Here is a 23,593-nt window from a genome sequence, read left to right on the forward strand (position 1 = left end):
CATTGCCCTTGTTGCTGCGTGGCTATCCTACGAATGAATCAAAGTTTCCAGCAGTTACAAAAGGATCAACGTATGCAACACGAGTGAGGGTATGTTTTGAATTAAAGACTATTTGATAAGCTGAAGAGTGGTTACTGTTCATGCAGTTATCTGCGTCATGCATGATGAATTCTTAGCAGAGCTGTGGCAATTTTACCTTATAGTGTTTTTAAATGGCAAGAGTGAATCTGAGTGTTTTAATGTTTGCCAAAAATTTTCGAATTCGGACGTTGGTTTGGGTACATGATTGGGCTTGCTGTTGGCTCTTAGGTCCTTCCTGTGTTAGCTAAACCGGTCTGCCCGGTTTGTTTATTCGCGCTGTTGAGCCATTGCGCTGCGTTTGTGTGCTCGTTTCATTACTGCCCGCTAGTTGTTTGCATGACTGGCTGCCGCGTGGCTGTGTCCGCTAACGCTTGTGCCCACTCCCGCCCTGGATTTTCTCAGGTACTCACCAAAGCGTGATAAATGTGTTGTCCTGTTATGTATGTCCGTGACTGAATTTTATCCAGTTTGTTACCGCTTGCTTATGGCCAATTTTAGTCTCTTATAGAGGTGGCTGCTTCGATTTCTACCGCCAATAGGCTGTTATGTGTGGTGCCATCACGGAATCATTCCTGATGAAGCGAGTGATTATTCTACCTTAATAGTGGGACCGCAGCTTAAATTTCTATACCTTGTGACATTTTCCTGTAATTTTTTTTTAAAATTCGATGGGAGTGATTGAATCCTGAAAGGGCAAATTAGTATGTCTTAGTCCTATTGTGCGTGGCTAATTCACCCTCACACTGAATGTCAGAGTATTTTGGTCGTTCTATGGGGTTTGGGGTTGCAGCCAGTTCATTTCGACTTCTCGTCACAATATTTCGACTGGCAACCATACAGCCATGTTGAGGTGAGTGTCCGCCACTAGCGGAAATATTGTGGCAAGAAGTAAACATTATCCGGCTGCAATCCCGAAACCTCGTAGAATATTCAGTACATCGCGAAAACTTCAAGAATCACAGTTTGGTTACTCATTGCCGTGGCCAGGAAAATTGTACTGAAGTCTCATGTTTTAGGTATGCTAGTGATAAGACTCATTTAGACATGATAGTAGTTTACCTTTGAGACTGGCTACTTCTAGTGTTAATGTTTATTAATCGTTTTGCTATGGGTACTTCTAAGTGTTAATGTTTATTAATCGTTTTACTATTCATGTATTTACAGTTTAGGTAAATTTGGGAGAAATTGCATTTATTTGCCTTGCAGGAGCAAAACTATTTTTAAATTGATCCTGTATAACTTGGTCATAGGCGTGGGGAAATTAGCAACTATATCACCCCGTGGGGAAATTAGCAGCTATGTCACCCCGCTGTTTCGGTGTATTTAACTATTTTATTGTTCTGTCATATGTTCGTTTTTAAATTTTTAGAGGACTTTTATGAACTTTAATTATTTGTACAGGGAGAACATTCATTATTTGAGCCCCGTAAGTGAGTGCAGTCTCAGCATGACTGTGGTTCGCTGTAAATTTTATTTGCAAGTTGAATTTGATACTGTCTGTGAGATGCAATGTTATAGTAATTTTGACATAAAGGGGCTGACAGAGTATCCATATTTACTTTCCCTGAGGGCTGATATCAATTGTTGCAATTCTCACTGATTGCTATATGAAATTTGTTATCTATTGTGTTCGATTCCCGGCGGGGTCAGGGATTTTCTCTGCCTCGTGATGACTGGGTGTTGTGTGCTGTCCTTAGGTTAGTTAGGTTTACCTAGTTCTACGTTCTAGGGGACTGATGACCATAGATGTTAAGTCCCATAGTGCTCAGAGCCATTTGAACCATTTATTTATTGTGGTCATTACAACCAGTTAAATTGAGTGATTGTTAATCGAGTTCTGAACTTAAATAAAGAGCGTATAGCTATGAATCCTGCTGTTCCTTTTGTTTTTCGGTTCACACGTACTTGCGCTGCATCCTGCGTCGACTTAGATCAGAAAGAAGCATCAATAAGTATTACCTTCATTACCTCTATTTAATGTTGATTTGCATGCATGTAACTGTAATATATGTATGTTTTATGTTGTACTGGTGATATGCCCAGAGAGAGTATCCGCATAAAATCAGACGATCCGTCAATTGATGGAAGGTGACTGGAGGGAGAAAAGGACGGTTGCAGTGAAATTTTCTGGGCACTGAATATTTAAGAATGAGGGTTAGCACGACCCAAGGACTAAGAATTATCGAAAAAAGTGTATAATGGTGGAGTAAAGAACGTGTAATTCCAAGTGATTAAAGCTGTTTACTGGCATAGAAGAGCTGATGTGTGAGATATAAATGACAGGAGCTGAATTATCCAGAGGAATTACTGATTGACAATTAATACTTCTGTGAACATCTAATTTCTTTATGTGCCGTTTCTTTTTAATAAAGGATCGCATCCATACAATTGTAATATGTCGGTCGTTGTGAACCAATGTTGTGGGTAAACTGAAAACATTAGTCTCACCTGGACATCCTTTCCTGTAGTGTTCAGAATTTATTCATACTATTCAGAAACGGTGTTTGATTCAAGATAGTTCATCAGTCAGGAATATAATTAATCATTTTAGTGTGTGTTCACTTAAAATCAGGAAACGCGCCACGCTATCATAGCAAAAGTAGCGAAGGCAGAGATTTCTGCATCACAAAACGTTTTCGTACGTCACGGGGTAGGAGTAACGTCTTTGCATATATCTTCCGTCATCAAAAAACTTCGGCAATTTGCATAAAAAGTGAATAAAATACTTTGTGTAACCTGTCCACAGTAAAAGATAACGTATAGTTCAAAGGCTACCGAAGAAACAAAAGTAAACACGAGGGCGAAATAAACTGGACGATTTGTATTTGGCTGTGTCGTAGTACGGTGTTTGAAAGGCCACAATCACAATTCATAACTTGCACGAAAACCTTCACGTAGAAAGGAACAAATCTGTGACCAGTAATGAATTAATGACACGCAATAATATAGTTTTGATTAGCAGAAAGTATCAGTGCCGAAGTCGCGATTGCTCTGAAGGAGCTAAAGAGAGAAAAAATCCACTGCCCCGATGTTCCAGTCGAGTTATGGTCGGGGGCTGATGAAGGCGTAGTTGAGCGCCCCACAAACCAAACATCATCGAGTTATGGTTCTGTCAGCATTGGAATGCGACTGGTTAGCCTATACAGCTTATAGTTCATTTCAACCAGCTCATCAGAGAAGGTCAAATACCAGCAGATTGGCAACGGATTATCCCTGCACCAGTCTTCAGAAATAAGGTGTTCTAATTACCGCCCGATCAGATTACTGAGCCAAGATCTTCTAACGATTTGCGAAATAACCCAAATCAATATGGACCAAGCCGAATTTGTAAAAAATTGTGGCAAGACTGACGCAATCTATGTTGCACGGTTGCAGGTTGAAAAATAGCGTTAATATATACATACATCATACATTCATTAAAACTCGTTCCCTAGATCATGAATACGACATATCGTAATGATATTGAACGTGTCATCTTAAAATAACTTTTCTTTACACAAAATAACTAATTTTTTTATACAGTTACTACTTCATATATAAAAATTTATCTACTGAGTAGAAGGAGTTGTTATTCAGAAATTCCTTTAATTTATTTCTAAACATTGGATGGCTATCTGTCTGACTTTTAATCATATTTGACAAATGATCAAAGATTTTTGTGTCAGTAAAATTCACCCCTTTCTGTGTCAAAGTCAGATTTAACCCAGAATAGTGAAGATCATCCTTTCTTATAGTGATGTAGCTACGCACTTCGCTGTTATTTTTGAAATGGGATGGGTTATTGATAACAAATCTCATAAGCGAATGTATGTATTGCGAAGATACTGTGAATATCCCGATTTCGTTAAATAAATGACTGCAAGGTGATACTGGGTGGGCTCCAGGTATTATAATGATTACACACCTTTATTAATGAATACTTTTCTCTTCATGATGAATTACCCCAAAATATGATGTCATACAAAAGCAGTGAACGAAAATAAGCATAGTAGGCTAATTTACTAATAGTTTATCACCAAAACTTGCAATAACCCTAAAAGCATAAGGACCTGAACCTAACCATTTTAGCAGATCATCAATGTTTCACTTCCAATTCCATTTCTAATCAGTGCACACAACCTGAAATTTCGAATATTCTGCATTAGCAACAGACTTCTGTTCGTAGTCTATATTTATCAATGTTGTTATGCCATTTACTGTACAGAATTGTATATACTGTGTTTTCTCAAAATGTAATGAGAGTCCATTTGCTGGGAACCACTTAATAATTTTCTGAAAGACATTATTTACAACTTCCCCAGCTGATAGTTGTTTGTTGGGTGTGATTACTATAAGTGTATCATCAACTAAAAGAACTAACTTTGCATCTTCATGAATATAGAGTGGCAAGTCATTAATTTATTTTAAGAACAATAAGGGACCCAAAACTGAACCCTGTGGGACATCATTCTTGATACCTCCCCACTTAGAGGACTCTGCTGACTTTTGCAGACTATCTGTACTCTTAATTTAAACCTTCTGCATTCTTCCAGGTAAATGTGAATTAAACTATTTGTGCACTGTCCCACTCATACCACAGTACTTGAGCTTATCTATAAGATTTCATGATTCACACAATCAAAAGGCTTTGAGGGACGACAGAAATTCCAGTTGGTGACGTTTGGTTATTCAATGCATTCAATATTTGAACAGTGAAAGCATATATAGCATTTTCTGATGGAAAGCCTTTCTGAAAAGTAAACTGACATTTTCTTAGTCCTTCATTTTTACAAATATGTGATGCTAGTCTTGAATACATTACTTTTTCGAGAATTTTGGATAAAGCTGTCAGAAGTGAGATTGGGCAGTAGTTGTTAGCATCATACCTATTCCCTTTTTTATGCAGTGGTATAACAATAGTGTATTTCAGTCTATCTGGAAAAATGTCCTGTTTTAGTGAGCTACAACATATGTGGCTGAGCATCATATTTACCTTTTGGGAACAAGCTTTTAGTACTCTGTTGGAAATGCCATCAATTCCATGTGAGCTTTTATTTTGAGTGAATTTATTATTATTCCAATTTCAGTAGGAGAGGTGGGTTGAATTTAAGTTTTATCAAATTGCATGGGTATTGCCTCTTCCATATACTGCCTTGCATTTTCTAATGAATAGCTGGATCCTATTGTCTCTACAACACAAAAAATGATTATTAAAAATGTTTCCTACTTCTGACTTCTTGTTAAGAAACTTTTCATTGAGTCTGATAGAAATACAGTCTTCCTGCACTCCCAGTTGCTCTGTTTCCCTTTTAACAATATTCCAATTTTTTTAATTTTATTATCAGATGTATTAATCTCAAACATAATGCACATACTTATGGACTTTTTAATAACTTTTCTTAATACGGTGCAGTAGTTTTTATAATGTTTCACTGTTTCTGGATCATTAGTCCCCCTAGCTATAAGATACTTTTTCCTTTTCAGTTTACAAGATTTTTTTATCTCTTTAGTAAGCCATGGCTTTTTAGATTGTTTCTTACAGTTATATTTCGCTGTTTTCTTATAGAAACTTCTCAAATATACTCACAAAGGTATCATGAAATAGGTTGAATTTTAAATTTAGCATTACGTTCCCTGTAGACTTCATCCCAGTCTAACTGTTGCAAGCTTCCCCTTAAATTTTCGATAGTTAAATTGTTAATTTAACGCACTATTTAGGAGGACTGTTCTGAGTTACTGTGTGGAGCTATGTCATGTACTGTAACTACCTGTGCATCATGATCAGACAGACCGTTCTTAACAGGAAAAGTTTTTATTTGATTAAATTTCTCTCAATCTATACAAACATTATCTATCAGTGTGATGCTTTCCTGTACTACCCGAGTAGGAAAATCAATAATTGGCGTCAAATTGAAAGCACCAAATAATACTTCAACGTCAAGCTTTCTATCGGAGTCTTTCAGAAAATGTACATTGAAATCACCACAAACAATAATTTACTTCCCTCTCTCTGAAAGATAGCATAACAAAGAATCCAAGTTTTTCAAAAATAGCTGAATATTTCCCATTGAGGACCTATGCACGGCTACAATTATAAAAGTTAAAAGAAGAAGCTACAGCACCTCGCGTATCTAGACCTCGAAATGGCTATCGACTGGGTGCCGCATGACTTAATCTGGATAGCGCTTCGAGGACTTGCCATTCCAAAGTATCTAGTTAAGTGGGTACGGCTTCTGTATGTTGAAGAGAGGCGCTAGGACAAAGCGGCTGTAGGAGCGTCGAATGACTTTTCACATCACGCTAGGAATCCACCAAGACTCGGCTTCATCACCACTGCTGTTCGTCCTTGCGATGGATGCTGTCACATCAGACCTGCTCATTCCATTATCAATGAAAACTTTCTATGCTGATGGTGTTATGTCTGCGGAGAAAAAGCTTTGTCTCCAGAGCCAAACGGAAAAGCTGCACGATACGGCCTGCGGTAAAAAAAAAAAAAATAGGAAATGTGAGTACATGATATCAAATCCACGATAAGTTCGAACCATCAACGTTGGCTGAGAAGATGTACTACGAGTTACAAAATTTAAGCATCTCGCTTGGAAATTCTCCAGAGATGGTCAACCTACAGACGATGACAATGCAAGGATGGCGGCAGCCTGGATGAAGTGTCGAGTGACAACAGGAGTCTCCTGCGATCGTCGGATGAATGACCATCTGAAGTCAGATATCTACCAGGCTGTCATCCACCCAATCGCTCTCTGCAGTACCGTTACCCAAAGAGGCAGAACGAGGACGGGGGCCATTGAGAGGAAGATGGCATCACTCCACTGGAACAAGTTTCGAACGATACTATCAGGAAACAGTTTTAGGGCCACACCGCCAAATACGAGAAAGTCTTCTCCAATGGCTTGGAGATGTGTTACGGCAGAGGACGACACTGAAGTGCCAAAAGTCATGGGACAGCGATATGCAAATGTGCAGATGTCGGTAGTATCGCTCGCACAAAGTATAAAAGGGCAGTGCATCATTTGCACTCAGGTGATTCAAGCGAAAAGGTTTCCGACGTGATTATGGCCGCATGACGGCACTTGATAGACTGAAAGCGGAATGGCATTTCGGAAACCATTAGGAAACTTTATACTTTGACGTCCACAGTGTTAATAATGTGCCGAGAATTCAGGCGTTACCCCTCACCACGGGCAACAGAGAGGCCGACGCCCTTCACTTAACGACAGAGAGCAGCGCCATCTGTTTAGAGTTATCAGTATTATCAGACAAGCAACAGTGTGTGAAATAACCGCGGAAATCGATGGAGGACGCATGACGAACAGTGGGGCGAAATTTGACGTTAATGGGCTATGACAGCAGACGACCAATGCGAGTTCCTTTGCTACACCGTCTGCAGCGTCCCTCCTGGGCTCGTGACCGTATCTGTTGGACCCTAGACGACTGCAGAACCGTGGACTGTTCAGATGAATTCCGATTCCAGTTGGGAAAAGCTGATGGTAGGGTCCGGGTGCGGCAGAGACCCACGAAGCAATGGGCCCAGGTTGTCAACAAGGCACTATGCAAGCTGGTGGTGGCCCCATAATGGCATGACCCGTGTTTACATGGAATGGACTGGGTTCACTGGTCCACCTGAAGCTATCATTGATTGGAAATGGTTATGTTCAGATATTTGGAGACCATTTGTAGCCTTTTATAGTCTTCATGTTCCCAAACAAGTATGGAATTTCTATGAATGACATTGTGTCATTGACATTGTGACATTGTGTCAGCCCCCCCCCCCCCCCCATGAACCATGGACCTTGCCGTTGGTGGGGAGGCTTGCGTGCCTCAGCGATACAGATAGCCGTACCGTAGGTGCAACCACAATGGAGGGGTATCTGTTGAGAGGCCAGACAAACGTGTGGTTCCTGAAGAGGGGCAGCAGCCTTTTCAGTAGTTGCAAGGGCAACTGATCTGGCCTTGTAACAATAACCAATGACCAAAACGGCCTTGATGTGCTGGTACTGTGAACGGCTGAAAGCAAGGGGAAACTACAGCCATAATTTTTCCCGAGGGCATGCAGCTTTACTGTATGATTAAATGATGATGGCGTCCTCTTGCGTAAAATATTCCGGAGGTAAAATAGTCCCCCATTCGGATCTCCGGGCGGGGACATAGTAGGTGAATATGGATTGGGGCTAAGAAATGAAAGAGGAAGCCGCCTGGTAGAATTTTGCACAGAGCACAACATAATCATAGCTAACACTTGGTTTAAGAATCATGAAAGAAGGTTGTATACATGGAAGAACCCTGGAGATACTAAAAGGTATCAGATAGATTATATAGTGGTAAGACAGAGACTTAGGAACCAGGTTTTAAATTGTAAGACATTTCCAGGGGCAGATGTGGACTCTGACCACAATCTATTGGTTATGACCTGTAGATTAAAACTGAAGAAACTGCAAAAAGGTGGGAATTTAAGGAGATGGGACCTGGATAAACTGAAAGAACCAGAGGTTGTACAGAGTTTCAGGGAGAGCATAAGGGAACACCTGACAGGAATGGGGGAAAGAAATACAGTAGAAGAAGAATGGGTAGTTTTGAGGGATGAAGTAGCGAAGGCAGCAGAGGATCAAGTAGGTAAAAAGACGAGGGCTAGTAGAAATCCTTGGGTAACAGAAGAAATATTGAATTTAATTGATGAAAGGAGAAAATATAAAAATGCAGTAAATGAAGCAGGCAAAAAGGAATACAAACGTCTCAAAAATGAGCTCGACAGCAAGTGCAAAATGGCTAAGCAGGGATGGCTAGAGGACAAATGTAAGGATGTAGAGGCCTATCTCACTAGGGGTAAGATAGATACTGCCTACAGGAAAATTAGAAAGACCTTTGGAGATAAGAGAACGACTTGTATGAATATCAAGAGCTCAGATGGAAACCCAGTTATAAGCAAAGAAGGGAAAGCAGAAAGATGGAAGGAGTATATAGAGGGTCTATACAAGGGCGATGTACTCGAGAACAATATTATGGAAATGGAGGAGGATGTAGGTGAAGATGAAATGGGAGATATGATACTGCGTGAAGAGTTTGACAGAGCACTGAAAGACCTGAGTCGAAACAAGGCCCCCGGAGTAGACAACATTCCACTGGAACTACTGACGGTCTTGGGAGAGCCACTCCTGACAAAACTCTACCATCTGGTGAGCAAGATGTATGAAACAGGCGAAATACCCTCAGACTTCAAGAAGAATATAATAATTCCAATCCCAAAGAAAGCAGGTGTTGACAGATGTGAAAATTACCGAACTATCAGTTTAATAAGTCACAGCTGCAAAATACTAACACGAATTCTTTACAGACGAATGGAAAAACTAGTAGAAGCCGACCTCGGGGAAGATCAGTTTGGATTCCGTAGAAACACTGGAACACGTGAGGCAATACTCACCTTACGACTAATCTTAGAAGAAAGATTAAGGAAAGGCAAACCTACGTTTCTAGCATTTGTAGACTTAGAGAAAGCTTTTGACAATGTTGACTGGAATACTCTCTTTCAAATTCTAAAGGTGGCAGGGGTAAAATACAGGGAGCGAAAGGCTATTTACAATTTGTACAGAAACCAGATAGCAGTTATAAGAGTCGAGGGACATGAAAGGGAAGCAGTGGTTGGGAAGGGAGTAAGACAGGGTTGTAGCCTCTTCCCGATGTTGTTCAATCTGTATATTGAGCAAGCAGTAAAGGAAACAAAAGAAAAATTTGGAGTAGGTATTAAAATTCATGGAGAAGAAATAAAAACTTTGAGGTTCGCCGATGACATTGTAATTCTGTCAGAGACAGCAAAGGACTTGGAAGAGCAGTTGAATGGAATGGACAGTGTCTTGAAAGGAGGATATAAGATGAACATCAACAAAAGCAAAACAAGGATAATGGAAAGTAATCTAATTAAGTCGTGTGATGCTGAGGGAATTAGATTAGGAAATGAGACACTTAAAGTAGTAAAGGAGTTTTGCTATTTGGGGAGCAAAATAACTGATGATGGTCGAAGTAGAGAGGATATAAAATGTAGACTGGCTATGGCAAGGAAAGCGTTTCTGAAGAAGAGAAATTTGTTAACATCGAGTATAGATTTAAGTGTCAAGAAGTCATTTCTGAAAGTATTTGTATGGAGTGTAGCCATGTATGGAAGTGAAACATGGACGATAAATAGTTTGGAAAAGAAGAGAATAGAAGCTTTCGAAATGTGGTGCTACAGAAGAATGCTGACGATTAGATGGGTAGATCACATAACTAATGAGGAAGTATTGAATAGGATTGGGGAGAAGAGAAGTTTGTGGCACAACTTGACCAGAAGAAGGGATCGGTTGGTAGGACATGTTCTGAGGCATCAAGGGATCACCAATTTAGTATTGGAGGGCAGCGTGGAGGGTAAAAATCGTAGAGGGAGATCAAGAGATGAATACACTAAGCAGATTCAGAAGGATGTAGGTTGCAGTAGGTACTGGGAGATGAAAAAGCTTGCACAGGATAGAGTAGCATGGAGAGCTGCATCAAACCAGTCTCAGGACTGAAGACCACGACAACAACAACATTGTGTCACCAGGCCACAATTATCCGGTAATGGTTTGAAGAACATTCTGGACAATTTGTGCGAATGATTTGGCTACCCAGATCGCCTAACATGAATCCCATCGAACATTATGGGACATAATCGAGACGTCAGTTCGTGCGCTAAATCCTGCTCTGGCAACACTTTGGCAATTATGGACAGTTGTAGAGGCATAATGGATCGGTACTTTTGTAGAAGACTTCCAACGATTTAACGAGTCAATCTCACGTCTAGTTTCAGCACTATGCTGGAGTCCACACAGTGAAAGTCATAGGAGAGAGAACTAAGGACTTATCAAGACGGCGATGGACCGATGTTCTATACGACCTGAAGGCTGTAAATATTCATCCAGACGTGGTCCACGATTAGACAAAATAGAGACAGAAAATCTCCTTGGCGACAGACAGGGTATCCGGCAACACCTTATCATTAACGTGCCACGTCCGTTTAACCGTAACAGCAGACCCCGAAACGTCGGGATTAATGCTTGGAAAGAGTGTGTGTGTGTGTGTGTGTGTGAGAGAGAGAGAGAGAGAGAGATAGAGAGAGAGAGAGAGAGAGAGAGAATGAGTGAGAGAGACAGAAAATCTCCTTAAGGATCCTCCACCGGGCAGGACGAACGCTAAAGAATGAGAAGAATAAGAAGAAGGACGTATAATGTTTTGTAAACCTTACAGATGTCCAATGTTGTATACAATCATAAACCTTATTTGTGTGTCGTGAATGCAGTTTTGCCACTGAACTATGTTATGGGATAACATCAACATTCCACTAAAATAGAGTGAGACGAAAAGGAAACTATTGATTGGCCACTCTATGGAGTGTCCTGTGCACCACGACCAGATAGTGGATATACTTGGAAGGAGAGACACCATTGGTCGAATTTTTTTGATTTATTAACTGCAAAATCGATTTTCGGTCACTAAGTGACCATTCTCAGTGCTAGAAGTTAAAAATTTTTCACATAACGATCAGAGAGTATAAAACAGAAAATCACAATTACACCTGCATATGAACATAACAGTTGGTAGGAACATACCTGTAATATACAATTTAAATTGGTAGGCACTGGTGTCAATAAACTTAGAGCGATCACATAAACTGAGGCCGCTGTTTACATGCACTTGTTCGGCAGACCTCGATGTGACAGGGCTTGTAACGCCCTCTATGTGACTTGTGTCACGTGAAGACTTAATATTACTGGTTTTGCGAGATATTAACACTAAATAACTCTTGTGCATTTGTGAATCATGAAGTAATTGAAATTTAAAATGTACGTAAAACACATAGCAGACGAAGGGGGAAGGAAACATCTAAAATACATTGGCGTATTGTTTTTAAAAAACAAACTTACAAAACATAAAACAGATCGGTAATAAGTCGTCAGAGTGCAGGACAGGTAAAAGAGAAAAAGACAATGAAAAAGAATAATATATGAATAACATGAAATGAGGTATAACACAGGTTTTAAACAACATAATACCCACCATCTGGCGTGGGAAGTTAGAAGTACAACGTTCGTGATTTACGTAAAATGTTACGTTAAGACTAAGGAGTCAAATATATAAAAAATAGTAATAGTACGAAACTGCCATTATGTAATAATTAAAATGCCGTGAAACACAATGTTCATTACAAAAAGGTTTGTAGGTGTGGATAAACAATTTTGTTATCATATTTAACCGACATGCTGATGTACGTCTCGTTTGTCCCTTTGGACAAGCTAGCATTGTTATAACAGTGGTTATAGGCTTCCGCATAAGCACTGGGTCAAAACCCATGCATACATGACATCAAATATACACGGTTGCTTACTGTAAAACATAGCACCCACCATTTAGCGTGGGAAGTTAGAAGTATATCGTTCTTGATTTACGTAAATATTACGTTAAAACTGAGAAGTCAAATATACGAGGGTCGGTCAAAAAGTAATGCCTCCCATTTTTTTTCTACTTAAAGAAATTAAGTTAAGTGAAAAATTAGAATTTGGCGCCATTCCTCAAACCTTCTTCTGCAATCCACTGCAGTAGTAACTTTCTGTGTCAACAGGTGGCAACACAGCAGAAGTTTGTAAGATGGCCGACATCGATGTTCGTTTGAGACAGCGTTGTGTGATTGAATTCTTGAATGCAGAAGGTGAAACGCCCATACGCATTCATGAAAGACTGAAGAAGGTGTATGGTGTTGTGACAGTGGATGTCAGCACTGTTAGACGATGGGTTCGTCGTTGTAAGGAAGCTGAAGGGCAAACACCGTTGACTGACGAAAAGCGGAGCGGCAGGCCGGTGAGTGCAGTGACTCCACACAACATTCAGCAAGTTGATGACATCATTCGTGGTGACCGTCGGGTGACTGCAGATGAAGTGTGTCGCATTATTTCTCTTAGTAAAGGCAGTGTGATCACGATTATTAAACAATTGGGGTACTCAAAAGTTTGTGCACGGTGGGTTCCAAGAATGTTAACCGATCAGAATAAAGAGGCAAGGAAAACAATAGCCTCCCAACACTTGCAGCGCTTCCGTTTGGAGGGAGATGAGTTTCTGAAAAAAATTGTGACCGGGGACGAAACATGGGTGCATTTTTTTGAACCCGAATCAAAGAGGCAGTCAATGGAGTGGCGTCACACAAGCTCGCCGAGGAAGAAAAAATTCAAAACTGTGCGATCGGCAGGGAAAGTTATGGCAACAGTTTTCTGGGATACAGAGGGTGTGATTCTGGTTGATTTTTTGGAGCAGGGATGCACAATAAATTCTGTTCAATACGTCACAACCCTCAACAAACTTAAAGCACGTCTTCAGCGAGTTCGCCCAACAAAATCAATGGCAGATGTTCTTCTTTTGCATGACAATGCAAGACCACACACCAGTCGTCACACCTCTGACGAGATTGTCAAAATTGGATGGGAAGTTTTGCCTCATCCCCCATACAGCCCTGACCTGGCACCATCAGACTTCCATCTGTTCGGGCCACTAAAAGAAGCTCATCGTGGGATTCATTTTGAAGATGAGGAGGCCGTCAAAACATCCGTGCGTCAATGGCTTAGGAAGCAGAGCTGTGATTTTTACCGTGCTGGGATACATGCCCTTGTTCAAAGATGGACCAAAACTGTAGAGATGGGCGGAGATTACATTCTAAAATGACAAAATGATCCTCAATGTTGTGGTTTTCAACCTATGTAATTGCATTTAAATTTCCTGACAATTAAACGTAGAAAAAAAAATAGGAGGCATTACTTTTTGACTGACCCTCGTATAAAGATAGTAATAGTACGAAAATGCCACTAAGTAGCAATTCAAATGCCATTAAACAATATTCATTATAACAACAAAAAAGGATTGAGGGTGTAGAGTAACAATTTTGTTATCATATTTAACGACGTGATAATGTACATATCATTCGTCCTATCACTGGTTGTACGCTTCCGCATAAGCACTGGGTCAGAACCCATACGTACATTCACACGTTGATAAAACAGTAATAAAATTGCCAAGCAACCGGTTTTGAATATTAATAAAATAATTTGATTTTACATAACTTATAATAGCAGTGGGACTTATATGAAATAAAAGCAGACTTAAGAAGTACCTATAATTCTAATTGTGTTATTGAAATAAATTTAAAAATATAAGGTGCGAACAAGTAGTATACATCAAACATCGAGAAACCATCATGAGGAAGGACAGGTAATAGCGCCAATTATACCAGAAATATACATCGTACTTTAGAGAAATTAAACATAGGCTATGCACAATATCCAGCACTTATTCAAACAGAAAAGGAATTGTTAACATACATTAAAAATAATTACGTAAAGTGATAACCGGTTCATATTACTTTGTGTCAACGCCTAAGAGATGTCGACTGTAGTAAAATTATGTTCAGGCGTCCATAAGTTCCGAAAATTACGGAACAAAAGGGAGCATACTTTTCAAAAACCGAAATTAGTAATGTTATTAGAACAAACCGAAACATGTGTGTCTATGTGTTGAGATAGTTGGAATAGCGGTCATTGTAAGTGTTCTCGTAGCAACTATGACTGAGGCGTTGTATATAGGGGATAACAAGCAACTGACTACAAATTGCTAATTGTGATAATTGGCAACAAGTTGTTGACTTTTGTCATAGGAAATCGGAGAAGCATTCCCAAAAATGTGTGCTTCTCGATATCGTTTGCTCGTTAAGTAGCGGGATTTCTGGAGATTATGATGGCAAAAGATCTCCATCGCTTCCACAAGGTCGAGAAAGCGTCTTTTTTTACCCTTGTGCAACAACTTCAATTGCTACGTCAAATCTGGAGTTGTATGAGCAGTAGCTACCAGATGGGCTGCGAAATTCGATTTTTCCGCAATATCCTTCCGCTCAAGTGCCACGTGCTCACGGAACCTTGTTTCTAATTTTCTTCCGGTTTGCCCTATGTAACCTGCATTACACGTGGCACACATAAGTTTGCAAACACCTGGTTCATGTAAGACATTGCGTTCATGAATGTTATTCCTTAAAAGCACGCCTAGTCTGTTCGTCGTCGAGAAACCTACATTAATATTCCTCTTCTTGAATACTCTGGCAATTTTATTGCTAATGGGACCATAGAAAGGCAAAGTGATAAATTTTTGATTTTTAGTTTCGCTTGTCTCATTCTGACTTAAATTGTCTTTACTATATTTTTTGGATACCATCTCATGAATGTCCATGACGTATTTCAACGGGTAATTATTATTTCTTGCAATTTGTTTGACTAAGTTTAACTCTTTCTCATGGTTTTCATTAGATAATGGTAATCGGAACATACAGTACGATGAAATACAAAACGGAAAAACACTTTCTTGTGTTGGTCAGGGTGTTGTGAACCATAATCTAAGATGATATCTGTGAATACTGATTTTCTGTAAATGTCAAATGTATGTTTTCCATTTTCCCTTCCAATGGTTAGGTCTAAATAATTAATGACTCCATTCTGTTCTTTTTCAACTGTGAAAGTAATTTTGTTGTGTAAACTATTAAATGTACTGACGAATTCGTCAATATCAGATTGACTGCCATTAATTAGCAATAGCGTGTCGTCCACATATCTATAGTAGCATACGATCTTTTCAGCTAATGTGGGAAAAACTTTTAGTAATTTCAGTTCAAGATAGTTAATAAAGATGTGTGCCGTAATCCCTGACACAATTTCCCATGCTGAGTGCGTCCTTTTGGACATAAATTTTGTCATTAAATGTGCAGTAGTTGTACATTAAGCAGAATGGTAACAGTTCTATGAACTCAATGATTTCCACGCTGGACATATTACTGTGGTTTCTGAGATTAGCGTAAATAATTTGTACTGTTTCCTCAATCGGGATATTGGTATATAAATTGACAATGTCTAGCGAAAGAAACGTCATAGTGTCTGTAATAGGTATATATTTTATTTTCTCTACTAATTGGGCACTATTTTTAATCGAGAACTGTTGTTCAAAGTTATAATGCTTATTAAAAATAGTTAGGCATTTTATCGCAATATTCACCAAAGGGCCCCCTCTCCCATCAACTACAGGCCTAATGGGGTTAGACTCCTTATGAACCTTGAATTGTGATCGTAGCTTAGGAATTTTTGGATTCATTACCTTGAGATACTGTATCCCACGAGGGGCTATTACATTTGAAAGTGATTTAAGTTTCTCATTTAACTTTCTTTGAATCTCATTCGTTGGGTCTCTCGCAATTGATGTAATACCGTTTTCTTGAAAAAATTGTAAAGTTTTTTCTACATACACTTTTTTTTGTAACAATAATAACAGAATTCCTTTTGTCTGCCTTTGTGACACTTGCATTACTTTCTTGTAATTTATTATTCAAGCTTTTCACTGTCAAATGATGCCTCCTGTTTTGGTTATTTGCTTTTTCTACTTCGTTCTTTGATAGCTTTTCTACCGCTACAGCCATTTTATTCTGTTCTACCTTATTTATTTTACAACTGTCCATCGCGAATTTTACCTGCACTAGTGTATTCGTAATTGCCCTACTATCCAATTGTTTATGTACGTTGTATTTTAAACCCTTACTTAAAAGTTCATTTTCTTCTTGATTAAATACTATATCGGTTAAATTTTTAACTCTAGGATAGAAGTTATATTTATATTCGCCCCTTAATATTTGTCTTTTCCCTTGTCCCATTAGCTTAGCTATTTTTTGGACATGTTTAGCTCTTACTTTGCTAACTGCATTATACACAATCTCATTCACTCTTGAGAGTAACAAATCTAAGGTCAAAGGAGAAACAAGTTCAGCCAAATTGGCGTGTGCTTCGAACGGCAGACTTCTCATCAAAACCAGTTCGCATTTTTTCATTGTTGCTGTGCCGATTTGTCTTCGTCTATTGAAGTAACTTTGTACATACCGTGGGGTAACATTTTTCTTGATACACTCATTGTTGAACTGGATATGTTGGCTTGTGATCGCCAGCTTGATTTTCAACTTCTTGTATTTAAAATAGTGGATAGACTTGAAAGGAGAGACAGCATTGGTCGTATTTTTTTGTTTTATTAAGTTAAAAATTTTCACATAACATTAGTGTTAATATCTCGCAAAACCAGTAATATTAAGTCTTCACGTGACACATGTCACATAGAAGGCGTTCCAAGCCCTGTCACACCGAGGTCTGCTGAACAAGTGCATGTAAACAGCGGCCTCAGTTTATGTGATCGCTCTAAGCTTATTGACACCACTGCCTACCAATTTAAATTGTATATTACATGTATGTTCCTACCAACTGTTATGTTCATATGCAGGTATAGTTGTGATTTTCTGTTTTATACTCTCTGATCGTTATGTGAAAATTTTTAACTTCTAGCACTGAGGATGGTCACTTAGTGACGGAAAATCGATTTTGCGGTTAATAAATCAAAAAAATACTACCAATGCTGTCTCTCCTTCCAAGAAAAGGAAACTGATGCGCTATTCAGTTTTATGACATGTTAGGGAGAAGTGTTTGACCTCCCTGAAGGACATACTTGAAATGACAAAGGGGAGTGCGGGACGCCAGACTGCAGTACTTATCCAGCCTTTTTTCTGGTGCCAGAGTGGTGCACGTACCCGACGGGCAGGTCCTTGAGCAGGGGCACGCCCACGTCGTGGAGGTGGTCCGCAGGCCCAAGGCCGGACAGCATGAGCAGCTGCGCCGTGCCCACCGCCCCCGCTGACAGGACGACTTCCCGGGAGGCGCGCACCACGCCCACCTCGCCGTCCCTCTCGTACTGCACGCCCAGCGCCGTCATCGTCTCCGGGTCTATCAGCACCTGCACCGACACACATTACAGGAATCAAAACACTCACAAAGTCGTTGTCTAACGTTAGATATATACACTGTTTAGATTTGCAATCTGTGGAACAGAAATCTTCTCTGCTTCTCAGACCTCTTCCCCCATCTCCCACCCTCCGACCCCACTTGTTCTCTCTGTCTCCCTTTCTCTCTCTCTCTCTCTCTCTCTCTCTCTTACTCTCCCTCTCACACACACTCACACAAATGAGATAAGTTCGGCTCCAGCCGATGAACCAAAAAAGCATACAGATCCCCACCAGAAAGAAACACAACGACGAACAACTGAGCAGCGACAATACCATAGCATCGCTCGATGAGTATGGCAATATAACCTCTTCTCGAAATTCATTTTATGTTTTACAACTTGTGTTACCAGTTTTTTTTATTTGATTGATTTATTTCACTATCTGTCTTCCTCTACAGTTTTACCCTCTACAGCTCTCTCTAATATCATGAAAGTTGTAACGGGACATCCTCCTCTAGCATTACTTTTCTTCAACGGTCGATACCAGTTATATTTTCCGAGTTTTGGACAGGTCAGTATTATCTCGGTTGTTTTTCTGAAGACTTTCATATAATTTGATACACAGTATGTTATATTTCAAGCTAAAATTTATGAAAAGGAATTACTTTCAAAATATTTCAGTTTCGATGTTATAACCGATAAGTACTAGTTCTGAATGTACAGTTAAAATTAATTTTTTAGAAATTACGAAGTACTGGCACACTTAAAATTTCTATTAGTAATTACGCAATCCTGTACTGTTTATCGTATTTATTTCCGGATTCAATTATGAAATAATAATCGAAATTAATAATGTAACGGAAATTAGTAGAAATTCATTTGTTAAGAAAAATTGTAAGCCCTTTGGAATATAGTAATTTCCGAAGAGTGTGGGAGTCGTAAGCAAGCCCATATTCCCCCGTGACCCTTTCTTCTGCTCCTTCGCCTACACCCACATTCGAATCCCCCATGACTATTACATTTTCATCTCCCTTTACGTATCGAATTACTTGCTTAGTATCCCTATATACTTTATCTCTTCATCTTCGGCTTGCTGACGTCGGCATGTATACCTGAACTACTGTTGTCGGTGTTGGTGCGCTGTCGATTCTGATGAGAACAACCCTGTCACTGAACTGTTCACAGTAACGCACTCCCTGTCCTACTTTCCTATTCATACCATTCGTACTTCTGTTACAACATTACACACTGCTGTTGACATTACCCTGTACTCGTCTGACCAAAAATCTCTGTCTTATTTCCGTTTCACTTAGCTGACCCCCACCATATCTAGATTGTGCCTTTGCATTCCCCTCCTCAGATTTTCTTGCTTTCCTACCACGTTCAAGCTTCTGACATTCCACGCCCCGACTCGTAGAACGTTATCCTTTCGTTGGTTATTCAGTCTTTTTCTCACGGTCACCTCCCTTGGCATTCTCTTCCCGCATGTGCGAGTGAGGGCTGCTCCGGAATGTTTTGCCAGTGGAGAGATCATTATGACACTTTTACAGTCACATGACACATGTCCTGTGGATACACATTACGTGACTTTAACGCAGTGGTTTCCATTGTCTATGCATCCTTATGCCGTTGATCATTGCTGATTCTTCTGCCTTTATGGGTATTTTCCCATCCCGCCCTCTTTGACAAGGCCATTGGCAGAATGAGAGTGGCTCCTTTTGCTAGAAGTCTTTGCCCGCCAAAGCTGGTGATTTTTATTCAAAAATTAAGCAGTATTGTGGCTCAAACTCGGGACCGAGGGCGTTGTGATTATTAATCAAAGATGCTACCAATAGATTCATAACGATAGTAAGGTTTAAAAGGTGTGTATGTAAGTAAACCAAAAACAAGGTCACACTAAAGATGTACAAGAGGATGCGAAACGTAAATACAGGAGGGTCCGTTCTTAACGCAACCCCCACCTGGTAGGCATATTTTGGTCACCCCGCCCCTCACCCTGTCAACCCGCCTGTGGTAGCGCTGGCGGGGAATATACAAGACCTATTCGGGATGTAAGGTCCCATCGGTCGCAAAATGAAAACCACTGTGAAAATCAATGTTTTATTTGCAATAGTTAGCTACCACTTCCAGCTATTTCTCTACATAGTCGCCGCTCCTGTTTACACATTTGTCGTAGCGTTGTACCGACTTTCCAATACCCTCGTCATAGAAGCAAGCCGCCTGTGCTTCCTGCAAATTCTCTATGCTGATCTATAGCTCGTTGTCTGTGCCAGAATGTTGTCTTCATAGGTAGCTGTTCATATGAGCAGAGATGAAACCATTATGGATGATCAATCACTTCCCATAGAAAACATTGCAGGAGCTTCTTCATAGCGCCTTACGAGTGCGACTGAGAATTGCCATGCAGAAGGAAACATATGACACTTATGTTGTGTGGGCTGCATGACATCAGGCGAAATCTCAGATCAGACCCTCACACTTGGGACGTGACGCGATACTGCAAGCACTGCACAACACAACTGTGCAAAGCTTCATCGGATTTTCACTGTGGTTTCCATTTCGCGCCCCCTCTGACCTTACTTTCCGAATAGCCATCGTATTTCCACTCCACCGTGAGGCGTTTGTTCATAAATCAGAGGGCTGGAGTGGCCGAGCGGCTCTAGGCGCTTCAGTCTGGAACCGCGTGACCGCTACGGTCGCAGGTTCGAATCTTGCCTCGGGCGTGGATGTGTGTGATGTCGTTAGGTTAGTTAGGTTTAAGTGGTTCTACGCTCTAGGGGACTGATGACCTCAGAAGTTAAGTCCCATAGTGCTCAGAGCCATTTGAATCATTTCACAAATCTCACGTAGGTAGCACGTGTCCGTTAGGCGACGCAGTGCGGTGTATTGAGCTAAAGCATTTCAAGTGAAATGGCGGAATACAAGTACTCTATGCACCAAAGAGTGTTCTTGTATGGTTCATAAGTGTGTATTATAGAATCAGCGCGTGCAGTAAGGAGAGCATTTCAAGAGGAATTTCCTGTAGTTCAGGTTCCTAATTGGAGTACAATTCGCCGATTGACGAATAAATTCTGTTGAACGGGGAGTGTTCTTGACAAGTAAACATAGACAACCACATACAGTAACCACAGAAGCAACTCTGGATAAAACTGTGTATGCTCTGGAAAGGTCAACTAGAGAATCAATTCCACGTATTTTCCAGTAAATAGGAATTTCCTATGGCTCTGTTCAAACGGCTAAAAAGTTACTGAAGTTAGAGCCCTATAAAATAACTGCAGTTCAGAAACTTAAACTGGATGACGCTGCTAAAATGTTGCAGTTTTATGAATCGATTTTGAACACGGCGCATGACGGAGAAATTGATCCTCTCTTAAATTTCTTTTCCGACGAACCATGGTTCAACCTACGTGGATATACAGAATAACCATTACTGGAGTTACGGAAAGCCTAATGTAATATACGTGGCACCCCTGCCTGATAAAAATATAGGAGTGTGATGCGCTATTCGAAAATTTTCTTTCAGGAAACAATTAACAGTGAGCGGCATGTGGAAAACATTTTGCGACTTTTTTGGCCAATTATCTGAGAGAGAACGTGCTTTCGCGGTCTCTAAGCAGGACTCTGTGACATCACATACAGTCAACTTGTACAATTACAGCTAATTAACGACGTGTTTAAAGATAGAGTTTTCATTAACAACATATGGTCTCCTCGTTCCCCTGACTCTAGCCGCTGCGAGTTTTGTCTGCTGGTGGATGCCTTAAAAGAGAAAGTGTGCGAATAAATTCCACACACTTTAGATGAACTTAAGACCAACATTCGTCAAGTAGTTGCTGAAGTTTCTCAGAGGGCTGTGAGTAATTTCTTTTTAAGTGGTTATGTTATGTATATTAGAAATATCTGACGCGACAAATAGTGCTACGTTTGCTGTGGACCTCCCGTCACCAGCGCCGGAGAAGCTCTTTCTTTAATGATTGGTCACCGTGTACAAGACATACACAACTTCTACTTTCGAAAAAAGGTGTTTAAAAATAATGGCTCTTTAAGCAAATACTATTTTGCAGCTGACTTGCAGTCAAGTCATCAAAAGACATACACGCAAGCCGACCTGTACGAATTCAGTTTCACAATTAATGTAATTTGAGATTTTCAATCAAAACAAAGAAACATACGCACATGTTGTAGCTTTTAAGCGTGAAATAGAAGAACAGCCATGGATTTTCATGAATGAATTTTCACTCTGCAGGGAAACTTTCTTGCACATTAGAACTGCTTGCCGAACTGGGACTCAAGGCTGTGACCTTTGCCTTTCACAGGTATGTGCTCTACTGCTCTTTCTCACCGTTATGAAAAAATTATAATAACTGTTTATTATGCAGCACAGACTGAGCAAAGCAACTTTAAGCACCGCTTGGACGTACATTCATATCATATAATATTGATCCATAGTGCAACTATTTTCCTTTTCTTTTTTTCCGCTTTACATGCAAAAATGTGAATATAATAATTTATAAAAAGTCAACAAAAGTTTTTAAAAATAGTTAATATTCCGGTGTGTAGTTCGTACTATGTTCTTAAGAGTACTGAACACAATGTAAGTGCACATTAAGCTGACATCTCTTGCTATTACAAGAAAAACTTTCTTTAGTTTTAATACTATATGCATAATGCGAGCAGGAAGTGTGATACATTGCGGTTTTCAATGGGAGTCCCACTTCCTGCTCTCAATATTCGTATAGTTTCAAGAGTAAAGAAAGTTCTTTTTTTTTGTAATACCAAGATATTTCAGTTTAATGTGCAATTACATTGTGTTATGTACTCTTATGAACATAATAAGAACTAGAGACTGGAGTATAAACATAATTAAACTATTTTTAAAAACTTTTTACTGACTTTTGCAAATTATTATATTCACATTATTAGAAAAAAAAATTATCCTGTAGCTTATTTTCAATCACAAATTCCGCATTCAGGCACATCGCTTATCACTATGTCACATAAATCGTCCGCAAATGAATGAAGCATTTTTAGAAAAGCATATGCACATCATAAATACATAAAATGATGATTCAAAATCAAATGAATGGACTATGAGCTAAAATACAAGGTGTTCATTTTAACTGAAAACTACACATCGGATATAAAAAAGTTATAACTCCAATTTGTTTTTCTCGGAGGGATACCCCCAGCGATATCACACTCGACCTCCCAAGCAACCCTGTGCTTGGGTAGTGGGGAGTAACTTTGAAATCTTCAATGGAACTCCCATTTTTTATTGTACATTACTATTCTACGGAAAAATATACCCCGCCATGCAATCCCGTGCGTGGGTGGATGGGGGGAGGGGACAACTTTGAAATCTTCAATGAAACTCCCAATTTTTTTAATTGCAGATTACTACTGTACGGAAAAATCTACATACGTTTAGTCTGAAGCATTTTCTTCGTCTCGCCACAGACGGCGCTGTAATTGGAAGAATAGAAACGGGCACACAATCGTAATTTTCGACAGGCTACCCAGTGGCCGTTGAATATTCAGTGATACGTGGGACCCCACCTTCATGCTGCGAGAGTAGGACAGAGCAGTATTTCATAACTTCTAATTGGAAGCCCCATTCGCACGGTTGTATTCCTCCGACATATCGAACAGGGTACTATACGAAGCGCCACCGTGGCCG

At 39.8% G+C, this 23,593-nt stretch overlaps 1 protein-coding gene across 1 annotated transcript in view; it reads right to left on the reverse strand.

The window, feature by feature from the left end:
• Positions 1-23,593, reverse strand: part of LOC124622872 (glucose dehydrogenase [FAD, quinone]-like) — a 187,596-nt gene that overhangs the window by 89,839 nt on the left and 74,164 nt on the right. The window contains exon 6 of the mRNA XM_047148666.1: positions 17,726-17,928. Coding sequence (XP_047004622.1) covers positions 17,726-17,928 — 203 coding nt within the window. The remainder of the gene's footprint in view (positions 1-17,725; positions 17,929-23,593) is intronic.

Source organism: Schistocerca americana, chromosome 7 (genome assembly GCF_021461395.2).
Source record: "Schistocerca americana isolate TAMUIC-IGC-003095 chromosome 7, iqSchAmer2.1, whole genome shotgun sequence".
NCBI classification, from domain to species: domain Eukaryota; kingdom Metazoa; phylum Arthropoda; class Insecta; order Orthoptera; family Acrididae; genus Schistocerca; species Schistocerca americana.